This window comes from Sebastes fasciatus, chromosome 1, assembly GCF_043250625.1.
Source record: "Sebastes fasciatus isolate fSebFas1 chromosome 1, fSebFas1.pri, whole genome shotgun sequence".
Classification (NCBI taxonomy): Eukaryota; Metazoa; Chordata; class Actinopteri; order Perciformes; family Sebastidae; genus Sebastes; species Sebastes fasciatus.
In genome coordinates, this window is record NC_133795.1 from 22,984,445 (window position 1) to 22,999,256 (window position 14,812).

The 14,812-nt window shown below is 41.7% G+C and overlaps 1 protein-coding gene across 1 annotated transcript; it reads right to left on the reverse strand.

Moving 5' to 3' along the window:
- Positions 1–1,977: 1,977 nt before the first annotated feature.
- On the reverse strand, positions 1,978–14,443 carry LOC141776867 (uncharacterized). Its single transcript, XM_074650704.1, has 11 exons — positions 14,427–14,443; positions 13,955–14,189; positions 12,899–13,055; positions 11,915–12,008; positions 11,727–11,789; positions 9,527–9,729; positions 7,763–7,894; positions 6,531–6,721; positions 6,220–6,365; positions 4,271–4,516; positions 1,978–2,062 (listed from the first exon to the last, which is right to left on the reverse strand). Exons 1-11 carry the CDS (start codon positions 14,441–14,443, stop codon positions 1,978–1,980), a joined length of 1,569 nt encoding a protein of 522 aa, XP_074506805.1.
- Between the last annotated feature and the right edge of the window lie 369 nt (positions 14,444–14,812).

The following is a 14,812-nucleotide window of genomic DNA, read 5'->3' on the forward strand; positions in this document are numbered from 1 at the left end:
GCCTTGTCGTCCAGTCTGAGTCACCATGGAAACGACCTGAGGAGACAACCCTGGAAAGTTATCACAGCACGCCCTAAAGCATCCCCTGCTACCCGGTCTATTTGACTCTAAATGGGACCATAATTTACTAAATGGACATCATGCTGTATTGAAGAAGACTTGAAACTAGCGATTGACACCATAAACTCATGTTTACAATGTTTACTGAGGTAATAAATCAAGTGAGAAGTAGGCTCATTTTCTCATAGACTTCTATACAATCAGACTTCTATTTGTAACCAGAGGAGTCGCCCCCTGCTGGCTATTAGAAAGAATGCAAGTTTAAGGCACTTCAGCATTGGCTTCACTTTTCAGACCCGGTTGCTGCCTGAATTGGTAACCTTATATCAGAGAATCTAAGAGACACCCTCACCAGGGTGACCCAGTCAGGGATGGATGGGATGTATTCTTCTAAAATGTTTGACCTTTGAAAATAGTCCTTCTAATGTCCACTTACTAGCTTTGTCCGGAGCTTTAACCATATCTCATGGTCTTCGTCAGTGTATGTTTGCTTATTTGTTATATATGGTTCAGTTGTTATCATGTATCATTACCACATGATAACAGGTGGATGTATATGAGGGGGGATGGTAACCCTGTCTCTGTTCATATACAGTTTGGTCTCTGGCGTCGGATGTGAATGTTCTCCAGCTTTCTCCTGGTCGATGACTTCTTTGACCTCTACCCAGTTTCTCCTGTGAAAGCTCCAGAAAAAGCCAGTAAATGGACTTTCAGTTAAGATTTTTTCTGGTCAGATTTTTATCTTGGTTGTACGCAGAAATACATGGGTCAGAATTTACCACACAGGAACTCGTCATCAACACAAAAAATGGCAAAATTTCATTTGCAACTTCACTTCCATGAATCATTGTTGCTTTTTAAGAATTTCAGTGGAAGTGGAGGTGAAGCAAATTTTTCACACATGGAGCGACTGCCCCTTCACTGGTGCTCATTAGTCAGAGATGTGCCTTACCTAAGTACTCCAGGCCATGATGATGATGGCTGGGTTTTCATAGCTGTATTTAGACCTGGCAGATCTGCGCTTCCTGGCGTTCGGGCTGCAGCTCTATAGGTTAAAGTTAAAGACAGAGAGAGAGAGTGATGACGTTTTAGGGTTCAGTCAGTCCACTCTTTAGAAACAACTTTGGTCTAGATATATGTGGACTGAAACTGCCAAAAGAAAACATTAACAATGACAATTTTAAGGTTTTTAGCCACACTAGTGATGTCGGTTGTTCATCCTAGTCACATACTTTAGTGTACTTTTGATCCAGGTCTGTTTTTTTCTGACAGTTTGTACCTCTTAGATGCTGAGGAGGGACATTTTTAAAGGGGAACTACACCCATTTTCAAAATGAAACATGAACAACTCACCCAAATCCAAAAACTGAGTGCTAAAACTCAAACTTGTGATGTCATAGGGTATAAAGTGCTGAACTGCTCCATAGACAATGAACTGGAAGAGATGTTCTAGATGACACCGAGAGCACCCAGAGGAATGATCTGAGTATATGGGAACATTTTCTGTTTCCCAATTGACAACACTACAATAGAATAAAGCTCATTTGGGTAAAAAAAGAAAACAAACGTCCTGTGGGTCTCTCATTCATTGTCTATGGAGCAGCTCCAGACTTTATACTGTATGACATCACAAGTTTGAGACTTACTTCTCTGGTTTCTGGCTTTGAGAGAGAGCAGCTCATGTTCACAAATATTGATTGAACTCTACTAGGCCATGGAAATAACATATTGGAATTATTAATTTAGGTGGTCTTCCCCTTTAATGCTGCAGCATACAACAATATTTTAGTTTGCTTCCAACTTTGTGGTAGTTGGGGGGAAAAACTGTTGCTACATGACACAAAGCCAGCTCCATAAAGAAATGGTTTTCCCAGTTTGGTGTGGAAGAACTTCACTGGTCTGTACAGATCCCTGACCTCAACCCCATCCAACACCTTTGGATGGGGCTGTTCCCTGTCCGTTGCTCTCCACCACCACGGTTTTGTCAGCAGCGTTCCCACAGCTGTTCAGAAACAGGAAAACACACACAGCGTCACCAGCTGCAGTCGTTTGAGGTTCTATAGCATTTATCAAGTCTGAATCCAGCATCAAATCCTCCCATGAAACCTGAATCCAGGTAGATCCCTAATGTAACCTATTTAGGCTTAGCTTTCAACACTTGTAAATTACTACATTTGTAAACAACTTTATTGTTCACGAGCTGCTTCCTCCAAAAACCGGCAGTACAGATTCAGATCTATTAGGTAGGCAGATTGGACCAAATATGATAAAAAAATATATATATTTTTAACGGTCGCTATATCCTGACAGTAGTGCATGAGACAGGTAATCTGAAAAAAAAATCACGTGCCTCTGGTGTCCTCCGGTGCTCCTAATGGCATCTCACAGACCGGAGGAAAACAACCAATCAGAGCCGAGCTGGAGCCTTGCCGTCTCTGAGCAGCTGTCAATCACTCTCAAACTCCGATCAAACGGTCAAACTAGGCAGCGCTGATCAAATATGAATCAATATTCTGTTACTGTAATGCCTATTTCTCGCCTCAAAGTAGTGTACTGTTTAGCTGTAAAATAAGAAAGTTTGTGACCCTGCGGTCATTTTGAGATCAGTTGAGGAAATACCAAGCACCGCCCACCAGCCAGAGCACACTTTCTCATTTGTTGTTTTGAACTTGAATCAGACTCACAGGACTGCACCGCCCTGCTCACTCATATGACATATCTGGTTCTACCGTCTTCCTTCTAGCTGTATACTGTATACAGAATAATGTATATTGGCTGTAATTCATCACTTTTATTATCTTATAATACACCCATGGGCTGTATGCTGTAAGCCTGTATGTGGTGGATGTATTAACGTCTCTGTTCCCAAACAACCGGCTATCGGCCAGTAGCTAGTAGTGCTAGTAGCATAACATAAACAGAATTTAATGTAGTTATAGACTATTTACTAACACGCAGGGCAAAAGCACAGGACACAACTGTCTGTGGTCTATTGTACGTCAATTTTGGAGGTCCTTGACAAGACCAAGATTGAGATTGCTCTCAAAATTTGTATGCTGAATTTTTCTATCTTCCATTTATGTCCATCGCTCACTTTATACTCCTCTGGGAACCGAACTGGAAAAAAAATAATAATAAATAAGTAAGTAAATTGTTATAATAGTATGCATATTTATAATATTTTCATTGTTCAACAAAGGCCATTTCAGTAGAGACATTAAAATTATGACAAAAGAATAGAAATAATTTAGTTATACTTTTATACGGCTCTTTGTAGACGGACGTTTTACTGGCGTCCGGTAGTCACGATCAGTTCAAAATGGTCGGAGGGGTAGCTTTGCTGCTGGGCGCTGATGCAATGGAACGAACAATTGACTTTCATTTCTTAGCAATATCCGTTCTTTGCTAATGTACTGCTGCAACACACAGTAAACTATAGTTGAGCTAGTTGCTAATTAATGCCGCAGGTAACTTGGTGCCAAAGATGGTCTTTTTAATCTGATATAAGTGGTGTGTGTGTGTGGTGTTGGACATGTGTTCCCAGCTTTGAGAAATGTATAGTCGGCTGTGTGAACCAATCAGGACCATGTCTTTTGACATGAGTTAGGCAGGTAAAACCATAAATATAATGAAAAAAGGGAATAAGTGGTGTTTCATTAAGTTGATATGCCCAACATGGTGGCTAAAAAGTTGCATACTTTTACATCCTGCAGATACAGAGCAACATCATCATCCTATTGGAGTCTGTGTCTGTGTCCAACTGATGAATGTAAGTCCAATAACCACTCTCCCTTAAGCTCTGGTTTGCCCACCTGGGTAACCAATGGAGAATTCAGGGAATTACTGGTCCCGACCAAGTCATAGTCCAACACATAGCCCTAAATAAAACGCATTATTTGTTGTTTTTACAGTTCTATTTTTGTTCGGATTAAACAAACAACATACAGCGAGTTAATTAGTGAGCTTTAGAGGTGCTGGCAGGTGGATTGTGTTTCCTTTGGACACAGCCAGGCTAGCTGTTTCCCCCTGTTTCCAGTCTTTGTGCTAAGCTAAGCTAACTGGCTGCTGGAAGTAGCTTCATATTTACTGTACAGACATGACAGTGATATATAATATACTGTGCCGTGAGCCAGAACCAGCTAATAGCAACGTCAGGAAACTGGAAACTCCACTTCAACAGACGGGGTTAACACCTCTGTGTGTCTCTCACCCGTCCATGATGAGGTTGTATGTCAGAGAGGCATCGGGTGATGGATCGTTGGTTGCAAAGCAGGAGTGGGTCACCAGATTAACCATTTTATCATTCAGGCCGTCTGTCTTCAGCTCAAACCAGACCTTCTGGTTCAGGTGGAGGTAGGTGTCCTTATTCACAATGTGTGTGCGGCGGGCGTTAGTGTAGGCCGTCATGGTCAAAGTGTAGTTCCAAATTCCAGTTGTAATATACGCGACCGAAGAGCTGCAGAACAAACACACACACATCAGCTCTCTTATACTCACATACTTACATACAACCTTTAAACCTCTAGAACCAGAGGTGGAATGTAACTAAGTACATTTACTCAAGTATAATTTTAAATCTTTAGTTACCTTGCAGATTTAGATCATTAATACAAAACATAAATCAGCTAATAAATTATGATGTATTGTTATAGCTAAGCCTCCCAGCAGTATATTAAGTTGTTAAAATTATCTCCACCTTTACCAGCTCCAATAATATAATAAACATTTATTCTCATATGGGCCATTCTGCATAATGAGTACTTTTACTTTTGGTACTTTAAGTATGTTTTGATGCAAGTGTTTTTGTACTTTAACTTAAATAAAGTTTTAAATGCATGACTTTCACTTGTAACAGTATTTCTACACTGTGGTATTGCTATTTTTAAAAAGTAATAGATATGAGTACTTCTTCCACCACTGTCTAGAACTACATACCCCCTCTTCTCAGAGTATAAAAACACTTTCAGCTTTTGATATTTTGATATTGAATTATTTTATTATTACTAGGGCTGTCAATCGATTAAAATATTGAATCGCAAATTAATCATACATTCTTTATCTGTTCAAAATGTACCTTAAAGGGAGATTTGTCAAGTATTTAATACTCTTATCAACAAGGGAGTGGACAAATATGCTGCTTTATGCAAATAAATGTATATATTTATTATTGGAAACCAATTAACAACACAAAACAATGACAAATATTGTCCAGAAACCGTCACAGGTACTGCATTTAACATAAAAATATGCTCAAATCATAACATGGCAAACTGAAGTCCAACAGGCAACAACAGCTGTCAGTGTGTCAGTGTTCTGACTTGACTATGACTTGCCCCAAACTGCATGTGATTAACATAAAGTGGGCATTTCTGTAAAGGGGAGACTCGTGGGTACCCATAGAACCCATTTTCATTCACATATCTTGAGGTCAGAGGTCAAGGGACCCCTTTGAAGATGGCCATGCCAGTTTTTCCTCGCCAACACTTAGCGCAAGTCTGGAGCGTTATTTAACCTCCTTCACAACAAGCTAGTATGACATGGTTGGTACCAATGGATTCCTTAGGTTCTCTTAGGTATCTTCACACTAGCTTTAAACCTACCATCTCCGAAAGATTGGTTGCATTAATTGTTAAAGAAATTAGTGGCGTTAAAACAAATTTGCTTTAACACGTTATTATCGCGTTAACTTTGACAGCCCTAATTAACGCACATCTCTTTGGACTATTATCTTTGTACATTGCATATTATTTTATTCTAATACTGGGAACCTTTGTACATCCCCTATATTTTTGCACATTCCTGCCTAGCTCTTTCATTTTACATTGTACATACTTTTAATTAGTATTTTTTTATATATATTTTTATTGTAATTTTTTCTATTCTATATTTGTGTTTGTTGTCTATGAACCAATATGCCAAAACAAATTCCTTGTATGTGAAAACCTACTTGTCAATAAACCGGATTCTGATTCTGAAACATTTTCCGGTGAAATATAATATTATAAGATATTATTATATTACATTATATATATTATATATTCTACTCAAACGAGGAGGTACGTTTCAGATAGGAAAAAACAATCTGCTCCACAATGCATACTGACATGTTTTTTGTCTTGCATTATACTGTGTCGATATCGTGTTGAACACAGGACAAACCTGCTGATGCCACTCTTGACTTTGATGGTTACTGAGAAATCGATGTTGATATCTGGAAGAACAAAGGGACATTTGAAGTCCATCAGTTCCTCACCGGTGGTCTCCAGAATGACGCCATTCTTGTTGATAACTGTGCCGTTGTTCATCTGCAAGGTCACAGAGAATCAGACATTGTTACTGCAGAAAGCCCAAATGAGTTCATTAAATCTTTAGCTTCTGCTTGTTATATTTTTTTTAAGACATTCAATTAAAACCTACAGAGGACATCTGGCTGCTTATTGAGAGTTAATAAGTAGAGGAGAGACACCCACCCTGATTATCGTTCCACAGGTCTCAGTCTTGGTGTCGAGGCCTAAGGTCACCATGTGGGTCGCGTTGTCCATTTCACCTCGGCAGTTCTTGTCGTAAAGGTGTAAGTCAGAGTAGTTGATGCCTTTGTCCCCAAGGAGACAACCAACCAGAGCAACCGACTGAGTGGTCCCATTGCAGAACACCGCGTCACCTGAACACCGGGACACACAATAGAAATTAAAACATAAACTATCGTTCAAAAATTTGGAATCACCTTTTATATTGATGTTTTTCACCTTTCCTTCAATAATTGATAAAAAACAGTATGATTCAGACACCACATTTAAATAGTTTTGGCCCCAAAAGAATGTAATGTAAAAGTAAATCAGCTTTTATTGTCACAGTGTAAATTGTACACAGCACACAGTGAAATTTACTCGCTGCATTTAACCCATCCTAGTATTAAGATCCTATATAGCTGCCCGGGGAGCAGTTTGGGGGTCTGGTGTCTTGCTCAAGGGCAGTGCCCAGGAGACGAACTGGCATCTCTCCAGCTACCAGTCCACAGTCCGTACTTGGTCCTTGCAGGGACATGACCCGGCGACCCTTCAGTTCCCAAGCCAATTCCCTACGGACTGAGCTACTGCCGCCCCCAGAATTAAAGGATTAAAACGTCCATTTAGTCCATGTCACCCTTGTGTTGCATGACTTGCCCCAAACTGCATGTGATTATCTTAAAGTGGGCATGTCTGTAAAGGGGAGACTCGTGGGTACCCATAGAACCCATTTTCATTCACATATCTTGAGGTCAGAGGTCAAGGGACCCCTTTAAAAATGGCGATGTCAGTTTTTCCATGCCAAAATTTATCGCAAGTCAAAGCTAGTATGACATGGTTGGTACCAATGGATTCCTCAGGTTTTCTAGTGTCATATGATGCCAGTATCTTCACACTAGCTTTAAAACTGAGCCCGCAACAACCTAAAAATCGCAAGTTGCGTTAATATGCGTTAAAGAAATTAGTGGCGTTAAATCAAATTTGTGTTAACGCATTATTATCACGTTAACTTTGACAGCCCTAATAAGTAGAGATGGTGCAACTGAAAGAAATGGCTAGTTTAGTGTGAAACTAACTGGTTAAAAATTATCTGTCAGTGTTGACTTTACACTCAGTGATCAAACACTTGAGTTCAGCTGGTCGTCACTGCGGAGGAAATATTGTGACTTTGTTGTGTAACAGCCTTCTGTTCTTACCTAAAGTGTTTTGAGATCTGTATGGGGAAGCAAATATGGCCCGACAGTGGCAACGGGTTTCACCACTGTTGCTCTTCTCCCCGCGGAACTCATGAGCACTGCAGAATCGGTCCTGACAAAAGGCCTGAGGGTCTGCAGCTGCAGGGAAAGACAAAGAAAGACAGAGACATTACAGGCTGAAGGAAAACCACCAGAACAAAACATGAAACTGGTTCAACTGAAATTTAAGGGAAAGTTTGGATTGTGTTGTACTTATCCATAGTCAGTAATAAGTCAGCAACATTGACAGTCCGTCCCTTCAGACCTCCCTCTGAAGCCACTCCACCAAAGTCATCATTATGAACATAAACAATGACAGGCAGGTAGCCCGTCTACGGGCTTATTACAGTCCTGCAACAGCCACAGATACCCGATTTCTTTCTCTTTTTTGTCAGAGCATTTGATTTATTGATTGCTGTCGGGATGTAATGAGAATTTGAACTAATGTAACAAAAATGTATTTGAACCATGGATGTATTAAAGGGACTATTTGTAACTTTCAGAAATGCTTGTTAACAGCGACACCTGTGGCCGTTAAGTAAACGAAAGTCAGCGTCGGGCTCGCGTGCACTAAATAGACACGAACGAGCATCGCTTAAAACAGTGAGGCGACACACATCAGCTAAAACCACAATATCACTCTATATTTCACCTGCTTGGCAGTAATGTTAGCTGACCAGACGAAGGTCTCTCCATGAATCAATGCTGATCCTAGTGTTGGCTTTTCCTGCTTCAGCTGAAGCAGGAAGAGAAATGTTATCGTCTCCCGACTGCGCCCAGAGAGACACCGGAGTTTTGGTCGGAGCTAAAGCAGCGGGGCTCCGCAGCGAGTAACGTTATCGTCTCCCGACCACAGCCGGAGGGAACAGGGGAGACACCGGCACCCGGTCGGAGACGATAATGTTTCTCGCTGCGGAGCCCCGTCACTTCACGAAAACACGGGAAACCTCTGTTGGTCTGGAGGAGCTGCAGCATTTATTTCTGCAAAAACGTCCACTTCACTAGATATTCTCAGAGCTAAACTAACTCTCCTGCAGTGTGGAGTGAGCGCGTTCACGTCTAGAGGTGGAGCGAGACAGCGAGAACGCGCACGGTGTGTTAGTGAAGGCAAGCAGGCAGAGGAGGAGTGACTTCAGCCACACGTGAGAGTGCATGTGTCCCGACCCGGTTCATTTATACGCTTCAAAAGTTACAAACAGTCCCTTTAAGAGAACTGGATACAGCGTTGTAGGCGGGCTCCTGTTCATTCCTATGGGAGTTTCTCAGTGGTGCATGAAGCTAAAATGGCTCAACTACCGAGTGATAAAGTACACGGATCTTCTGGCGATCTTCCGCATCCATTGGGCCCAGAGAGAAAACGCACTAGCATTTCCTGGACAGAGGTCCAGCCTCAGTCTAGGTCTCATGAACGGAGGAAGGGTAATAACTCTGGATTTGGCTATTAGTGCATTTTACAACTTTTGGGACCTAATGATTTAAAAAAAAGGGCTATTCAAGTGTTGTGGGAAGTTGATTTAGTTTCCCAATTTAAGTCTATGTGAAAAAGTATTTTTGGGCTCAAAGGCCTCATGTAAAGGAAGTTGTAATTCCACATTGCACTGTCAGGGTTTATTTCACAACAATGACCAACTCGCTGTACATTATCCCTTACTTAACAGGTCTAAGTGCACCGACCCTTTAAATCTCAGTCATTCTTTGCATAACTCAACATTGAAGAAGTCTTACAGCAGTTGGCCTTTGACCTCCAGCCGTCCAGTGTGTCATCGCTGTAGAGGCTGCAGGCTTTGGCGTAGGCCTCCAGGAACTGACAGTTGAGACTGTCCACATCAGGATATTTGCACAAAGTGTTGGTGCAGGCAGCTACGTAGGGCTCTGGGGCGATGTTGCTGTGACAGGCCGTGAAGGGCGCCTCTTTCAGGAGATCACAGCTGTTTCAGTGAGGCAGAGAGGGAAGGAAGATGGAATAATGAAGTCCAGTCTACAGTGTTTCCAAAATGTTCACCAGCATGAACTACAAGAGGAAAGGCATTTTCTAAACACCATTATGTTGTTTTATTAATGGGTAATGTGTTTTATTTATTAGGCTATTATTATAAAAATGCATTCAGTTTTGAGCCCATAGAGCATGCATGTACATAGGGGCAGGTGGTACCACAGAATGTGGTTTTGATTTGGTACCAAGTGATACCAGAATCACCAAAATGGATATTAACACTTTTTATTATTAAAACGCGGCTCATGTTTTGAGTTTAATCCATCACTAATGGGCTTCTGAGTACATTTTCATTACCAGTGATATGCCAGACATTAAGCATCTCTTTTTACTATTCTGCTAATGAATTGGTTTTGTGCATTTTAAATCGGAGAGAACATAGTTTTTAATGGTAAATAAATGTGTATCTGTTGATAAAATGTTGATCACTGTGAATACAGCACTAAGAAGAATTCATGCGCTATGTGACCGAGCCAAGCGGCAACTTCCGGTGCTGAGAAATGAAGCCAACGTCTAAGAGCCAAAAACTGCAGTTCCTCAAATAGCCACCAGAGGCTGGCTCCAAAAGCGAATCAATCCCCTAGACCCCCATGTTAAAATGCCCAACTTTACAGCAGAAATAACATTATGCATAATTGAGAGCGTGGCCGCTTTGAATGACAGGTGGTTGCCGCTAGCTGGTTGCTAGCTGGTTGCTAGCTGTCTGCTCTGCTGCGTAACCCAGCCCTGCCTCAGCTCCACCGATGATCCGACTCTTTGCCCATTTTTGGATTAATCGGGAGTTAGGCTGTGTCGGCACAGCCAAGATGGCGACTGACGGATCCACCCACTTTGAGCTTCACAACAGGACGTCACAGAGACTATGTCCATATTCTATACAGTCTGTGGACCTATCATGAGATTATTGACGCCGGTATTGATACTCAAAACAAGACTTAGCATTGTAGTATCGATACGTTTGGTATTGAGTGCCACAGGAATGAGTCCTAAAACCTGGAAATGAGTTAGCATTTTAGCACTTCCGGTTCCCTAGTCTGGAAGTCAATGGGTTTTTTTCGTGGGTTTTTGGTTAGATGCCTGAAATAAGGTCTGTATTTAACACAAGCTTAAGAGATTTTAACGTTTTGTTCTACAACATAAAATACGTCAATAAATATCTCACTCATGAATTTTGAAGCCTACTAAACGTTATCACGTCGACTCGTCCGCCTTAAAAGCCTCATTGTGTATACTCGCACTCATGAATGTGGTGTAGTTCGTTTATAGCCCAACATTAGCTTTTTACCTCTAGCGATTGCATTTACACTTTAAAAGTCATAAAAGTGATGTTCATTTGTGAAGATTATCTTGCTGAACAAAATGTGTAAGTATCATAAACGTTTGTTTTCCACAGAGCTTATTTTCTGCAATAATCCAAAAGCCAATGGAAAATTCCATTGGGAACCCAGGGCGATGCTGACTTCCTGGTTGGCCTACAAAAGTACGTCATCCCTCCTGCTGGCTGCTGAAATATTCATTTATTGATACAGCTCCTTCAGACTCTTCAAATTTTATTGGACTTCATTGGATCAAATTATGACGATACAAAGAGTAATTTTGTTTGTGACGCTCAGAAAAATGTGTTCATCATTTTACAGCCATTCCTTGTGTAATAATTATGTATGGGGCAAAAGTAAAAGAATTTGCCTGTGGGTGTCACGTGATCCTGCAATACCGAGCGTGGCCACTACGTAAAAATGTCCTCACTGCCCTGCGCTTTTTGTTTTATTTTATTGTAAGATTTGTGTTAACTCAAAATATCCTCAACTCAAATAAAAAGGTGCATCATATGAGTTTATGTGTGTTGAGCTTTCAGCTGCATCCCTGCTCACATCAGGCACTTGTATGTATGACAGGAGTGTTTCATCTGTGTTCAGGTGTGTCTCTGCTCACCGTTCAGTCGTTGCGTTGCAGTTGATCGTGCTGTCAGCGGCGTCCTGGTACTGCGTCTCACAGCTAGGGGGTGACAAACAGCACAAACAAACGCACACACACCCTATAACTTTGTACAAGGACCCCACACTATGTGTGAAACTCATCACCAGCAGTCACAGGACAGCAAGTTCTGATGTAGGTTTTACCCGGTTGCACTGTAATTAGAGAGCCTCTCTTCACTCAAAGGCCTGCTGGAGTTGCCACATAAACCATCCACTGGTGGAGCTTGTCCACTCGGTCCTGGACAGTTTCAGGACAGGAGAGACAATGTGATCAATAAACTGACAGCACACTAAAGTACAGCATTCATTCGTTGATGACACGCTCACATTTGAAGATATAAATTGGGGGATACGAGTAAGGCTGGCAGCAAAAGCTCGACGATGATTAGAGTTTTTGAGTGATATGTCCTTAATGAATAATAACTCCTGTTTTCTCTGGACTTTCAGTTTTGTCATTTCTTGTTGATTGTGAGCATTTCTATTGGCTCCGCACGGCTCTCAACATGGCGATGCCTGAGCCGGCGGCTCGCAGCTAATGGCGCAAGATAACAACTAACAGAGAAAACAACAGCAACAGTGCTGACAGAGGCCCTGACCTGGCATTAACCCGGGACGTCAGTTGAGTAGGCAGTCCTTAATGTGGCCCAGGGACACATTCACTACACACTACTAAAGGAATGTGTTCATATGTGGCCCAGACCACCTCTGAATGTGGTCTGAGCGATCAGATCTCAATGCGTCTTGAGTGCGTTCACACCTGTATTTAAAGCTGTCCACTTGTGATTACTCAGGACGTGTGTTAATACCAGGTCTTAACAGGGCCGGAGCTAACAGTGTTAACCTGGGTTCATTCAGACATGTAGAACCAAAACCTGATTTTCCTGTTTTGAGATCAAAGCGTCTGTCACAAACATGTAAAACATAACATGCAGCCTACAGAGCTGCTCAAAATTGTGTAAAACCTTTTTCACGCTGATTACAGGCAACTGACAGGCTTTTTTTTTGTTAAAAGAAAACTGTGGAGTAGAATCCAAGAACAGCTTAATCTCATGTCTGTGAATACTCCAACATGAATATCCCTTCGACACTGTTCTTACATTTATCCATCTAAACTATAGTGTTCTGCACCTTTAATGTGTATCTGTGCAGTGTAGCCATCAAAGAAGACAGTTATCGTGTTGTTCAAGTGGGACATCTTGGCGGTCACTCCGGTCTGGTCCTGAGAGAGCTCCACTCCGTGAACCGGCTGAGCCGTGGCGTTGAGCGTCATCGGTACGTTGTCCAGCTGCATCACAGCAGAGGGGAAAAGGGGAAGTGAGATTAATATGTTTAGCTACTCACAGTCTGAAGATCTCAGAGCACAAAGGTTTGGCTAATTAGACTTCTCCTCGGGGAAGTGTCTGCTTGTGCTGATCAATTTTGTCATTGTGGGTCAGTGTTTTACACTGTTGCCTTATAATAATAATCTGCTTTTAAAATGGCAAAATTTGGAGGCAAAATCAATTAATTCCGGTGGAATAGCCTTGACTAGTGGATTCAATTGCAGTAAATGCAACATTGTTCTCATCCCAACTCATCACATACTGACGCTTCGTCAGACCCCTCTGTGTCACTTTTTCCATTGCACTTAACACATGCTTAATGTTGTGAACAAAAACACTTGCTTAGGTTTAGGCAACAAAACCACTTAGTAAAGTTTAGGAAAAAACATGGTTGGGCTTGAAATTACTGCGTTCGTACAGTGAAAATGTGACTTGACGTTGTGAACACAGGACTCAAACAAACAACTGATTGTAAAGTGAAAGTGAAATGAAGCGCACGAGACACTGACAGCGGACTCCTGGAAGAAAGCCCTGTGTTTGCTGGACCCATCCACCGGTCCCCTCTCGCCCGCCCGGTGTGCGTCTTTCTCTCTTTATGATACGTCACCACAGCACTTTCTCTGAGTGTTTACTGTTGCAGCGGATTGGTTTACATTGTACTTAATGGAAAGCCCGGTGCATCTACGCGAAAGGGTGCTTTGTGCGTTGGTATCGAACGCCGACGGCCGTGACAAAGCGATGGTATTTGACGCCTTGGGAATGAGAACGGGCTGGTCAATCTGCACAAATCAACAATCTTGTGAGGCACAACACAAGATGATGCTGACATGCTACTGTCAAAATGTGGCATTACGTAGCTTACCTGAACTTTCCCGCCTTGTTCCAGGTTGATATCAACACGTGGATTCTCCATAGACAGGATCACACGGTCCAAAAAGCTAACATCTTTACGCCGTCGTTCCTGGAATGTCGCATGAACCTGTAAATTTGGGAATAATGGGGTCCTCATCAGAGCGTACGCACACCGGTCCTGGACAGAGTTAACCTGGCCGTGGATATCGATGACAGTGGGACCAGTCACAGTGCAATGGGAGCACCTGGTGGAAGTGAGGAGGGACAAACACAAGAACAAAATATCATCGTCAGCGTAAGAACAGACTGACAAGTAAATTTTTTTTACATGATGATGGTGCTAGATGAAAAATGTCTTTGTTTGCCAAAGTTATTAGAATTCATCCTAAGGGGGTATTGAATGTCTGTACCAAATGTCTTCAAAATTCATCCAATAGTTTCTGAGATATTTCAGTCTGGATCAAAGAGGTGGACCAACTGACAGTCTGACATGAGACATAATTTCGGAAAATATATGAACCATAGTCAATGCCGAGAGACAAATATTTTTTTGATCTCGTTGATCCCGAATTGCGTTTGTCAATTTAAAAGATAATTTTGAAAGTCAAGAAAGTCGCAGTTTGTTGTAAAACTTTTGAAGTAAAAGACTGTGAAAATACGTAATTAGAATGACTACACACCCAAAAGTCGCATAAATTACATCTCTCTCGCTGAAGCTGCGATGCATTACATTTGTGTGTGGAACATAGCTAAAGTAGCTAGCTGGCTAGTCTCGATGGCGTATATTGTGCGAGACGAGAGATGTAGTTTACTGAGCGGTTTCACACAAAACTAAATGATACTACGACAAACCTACGACAAACCGCAA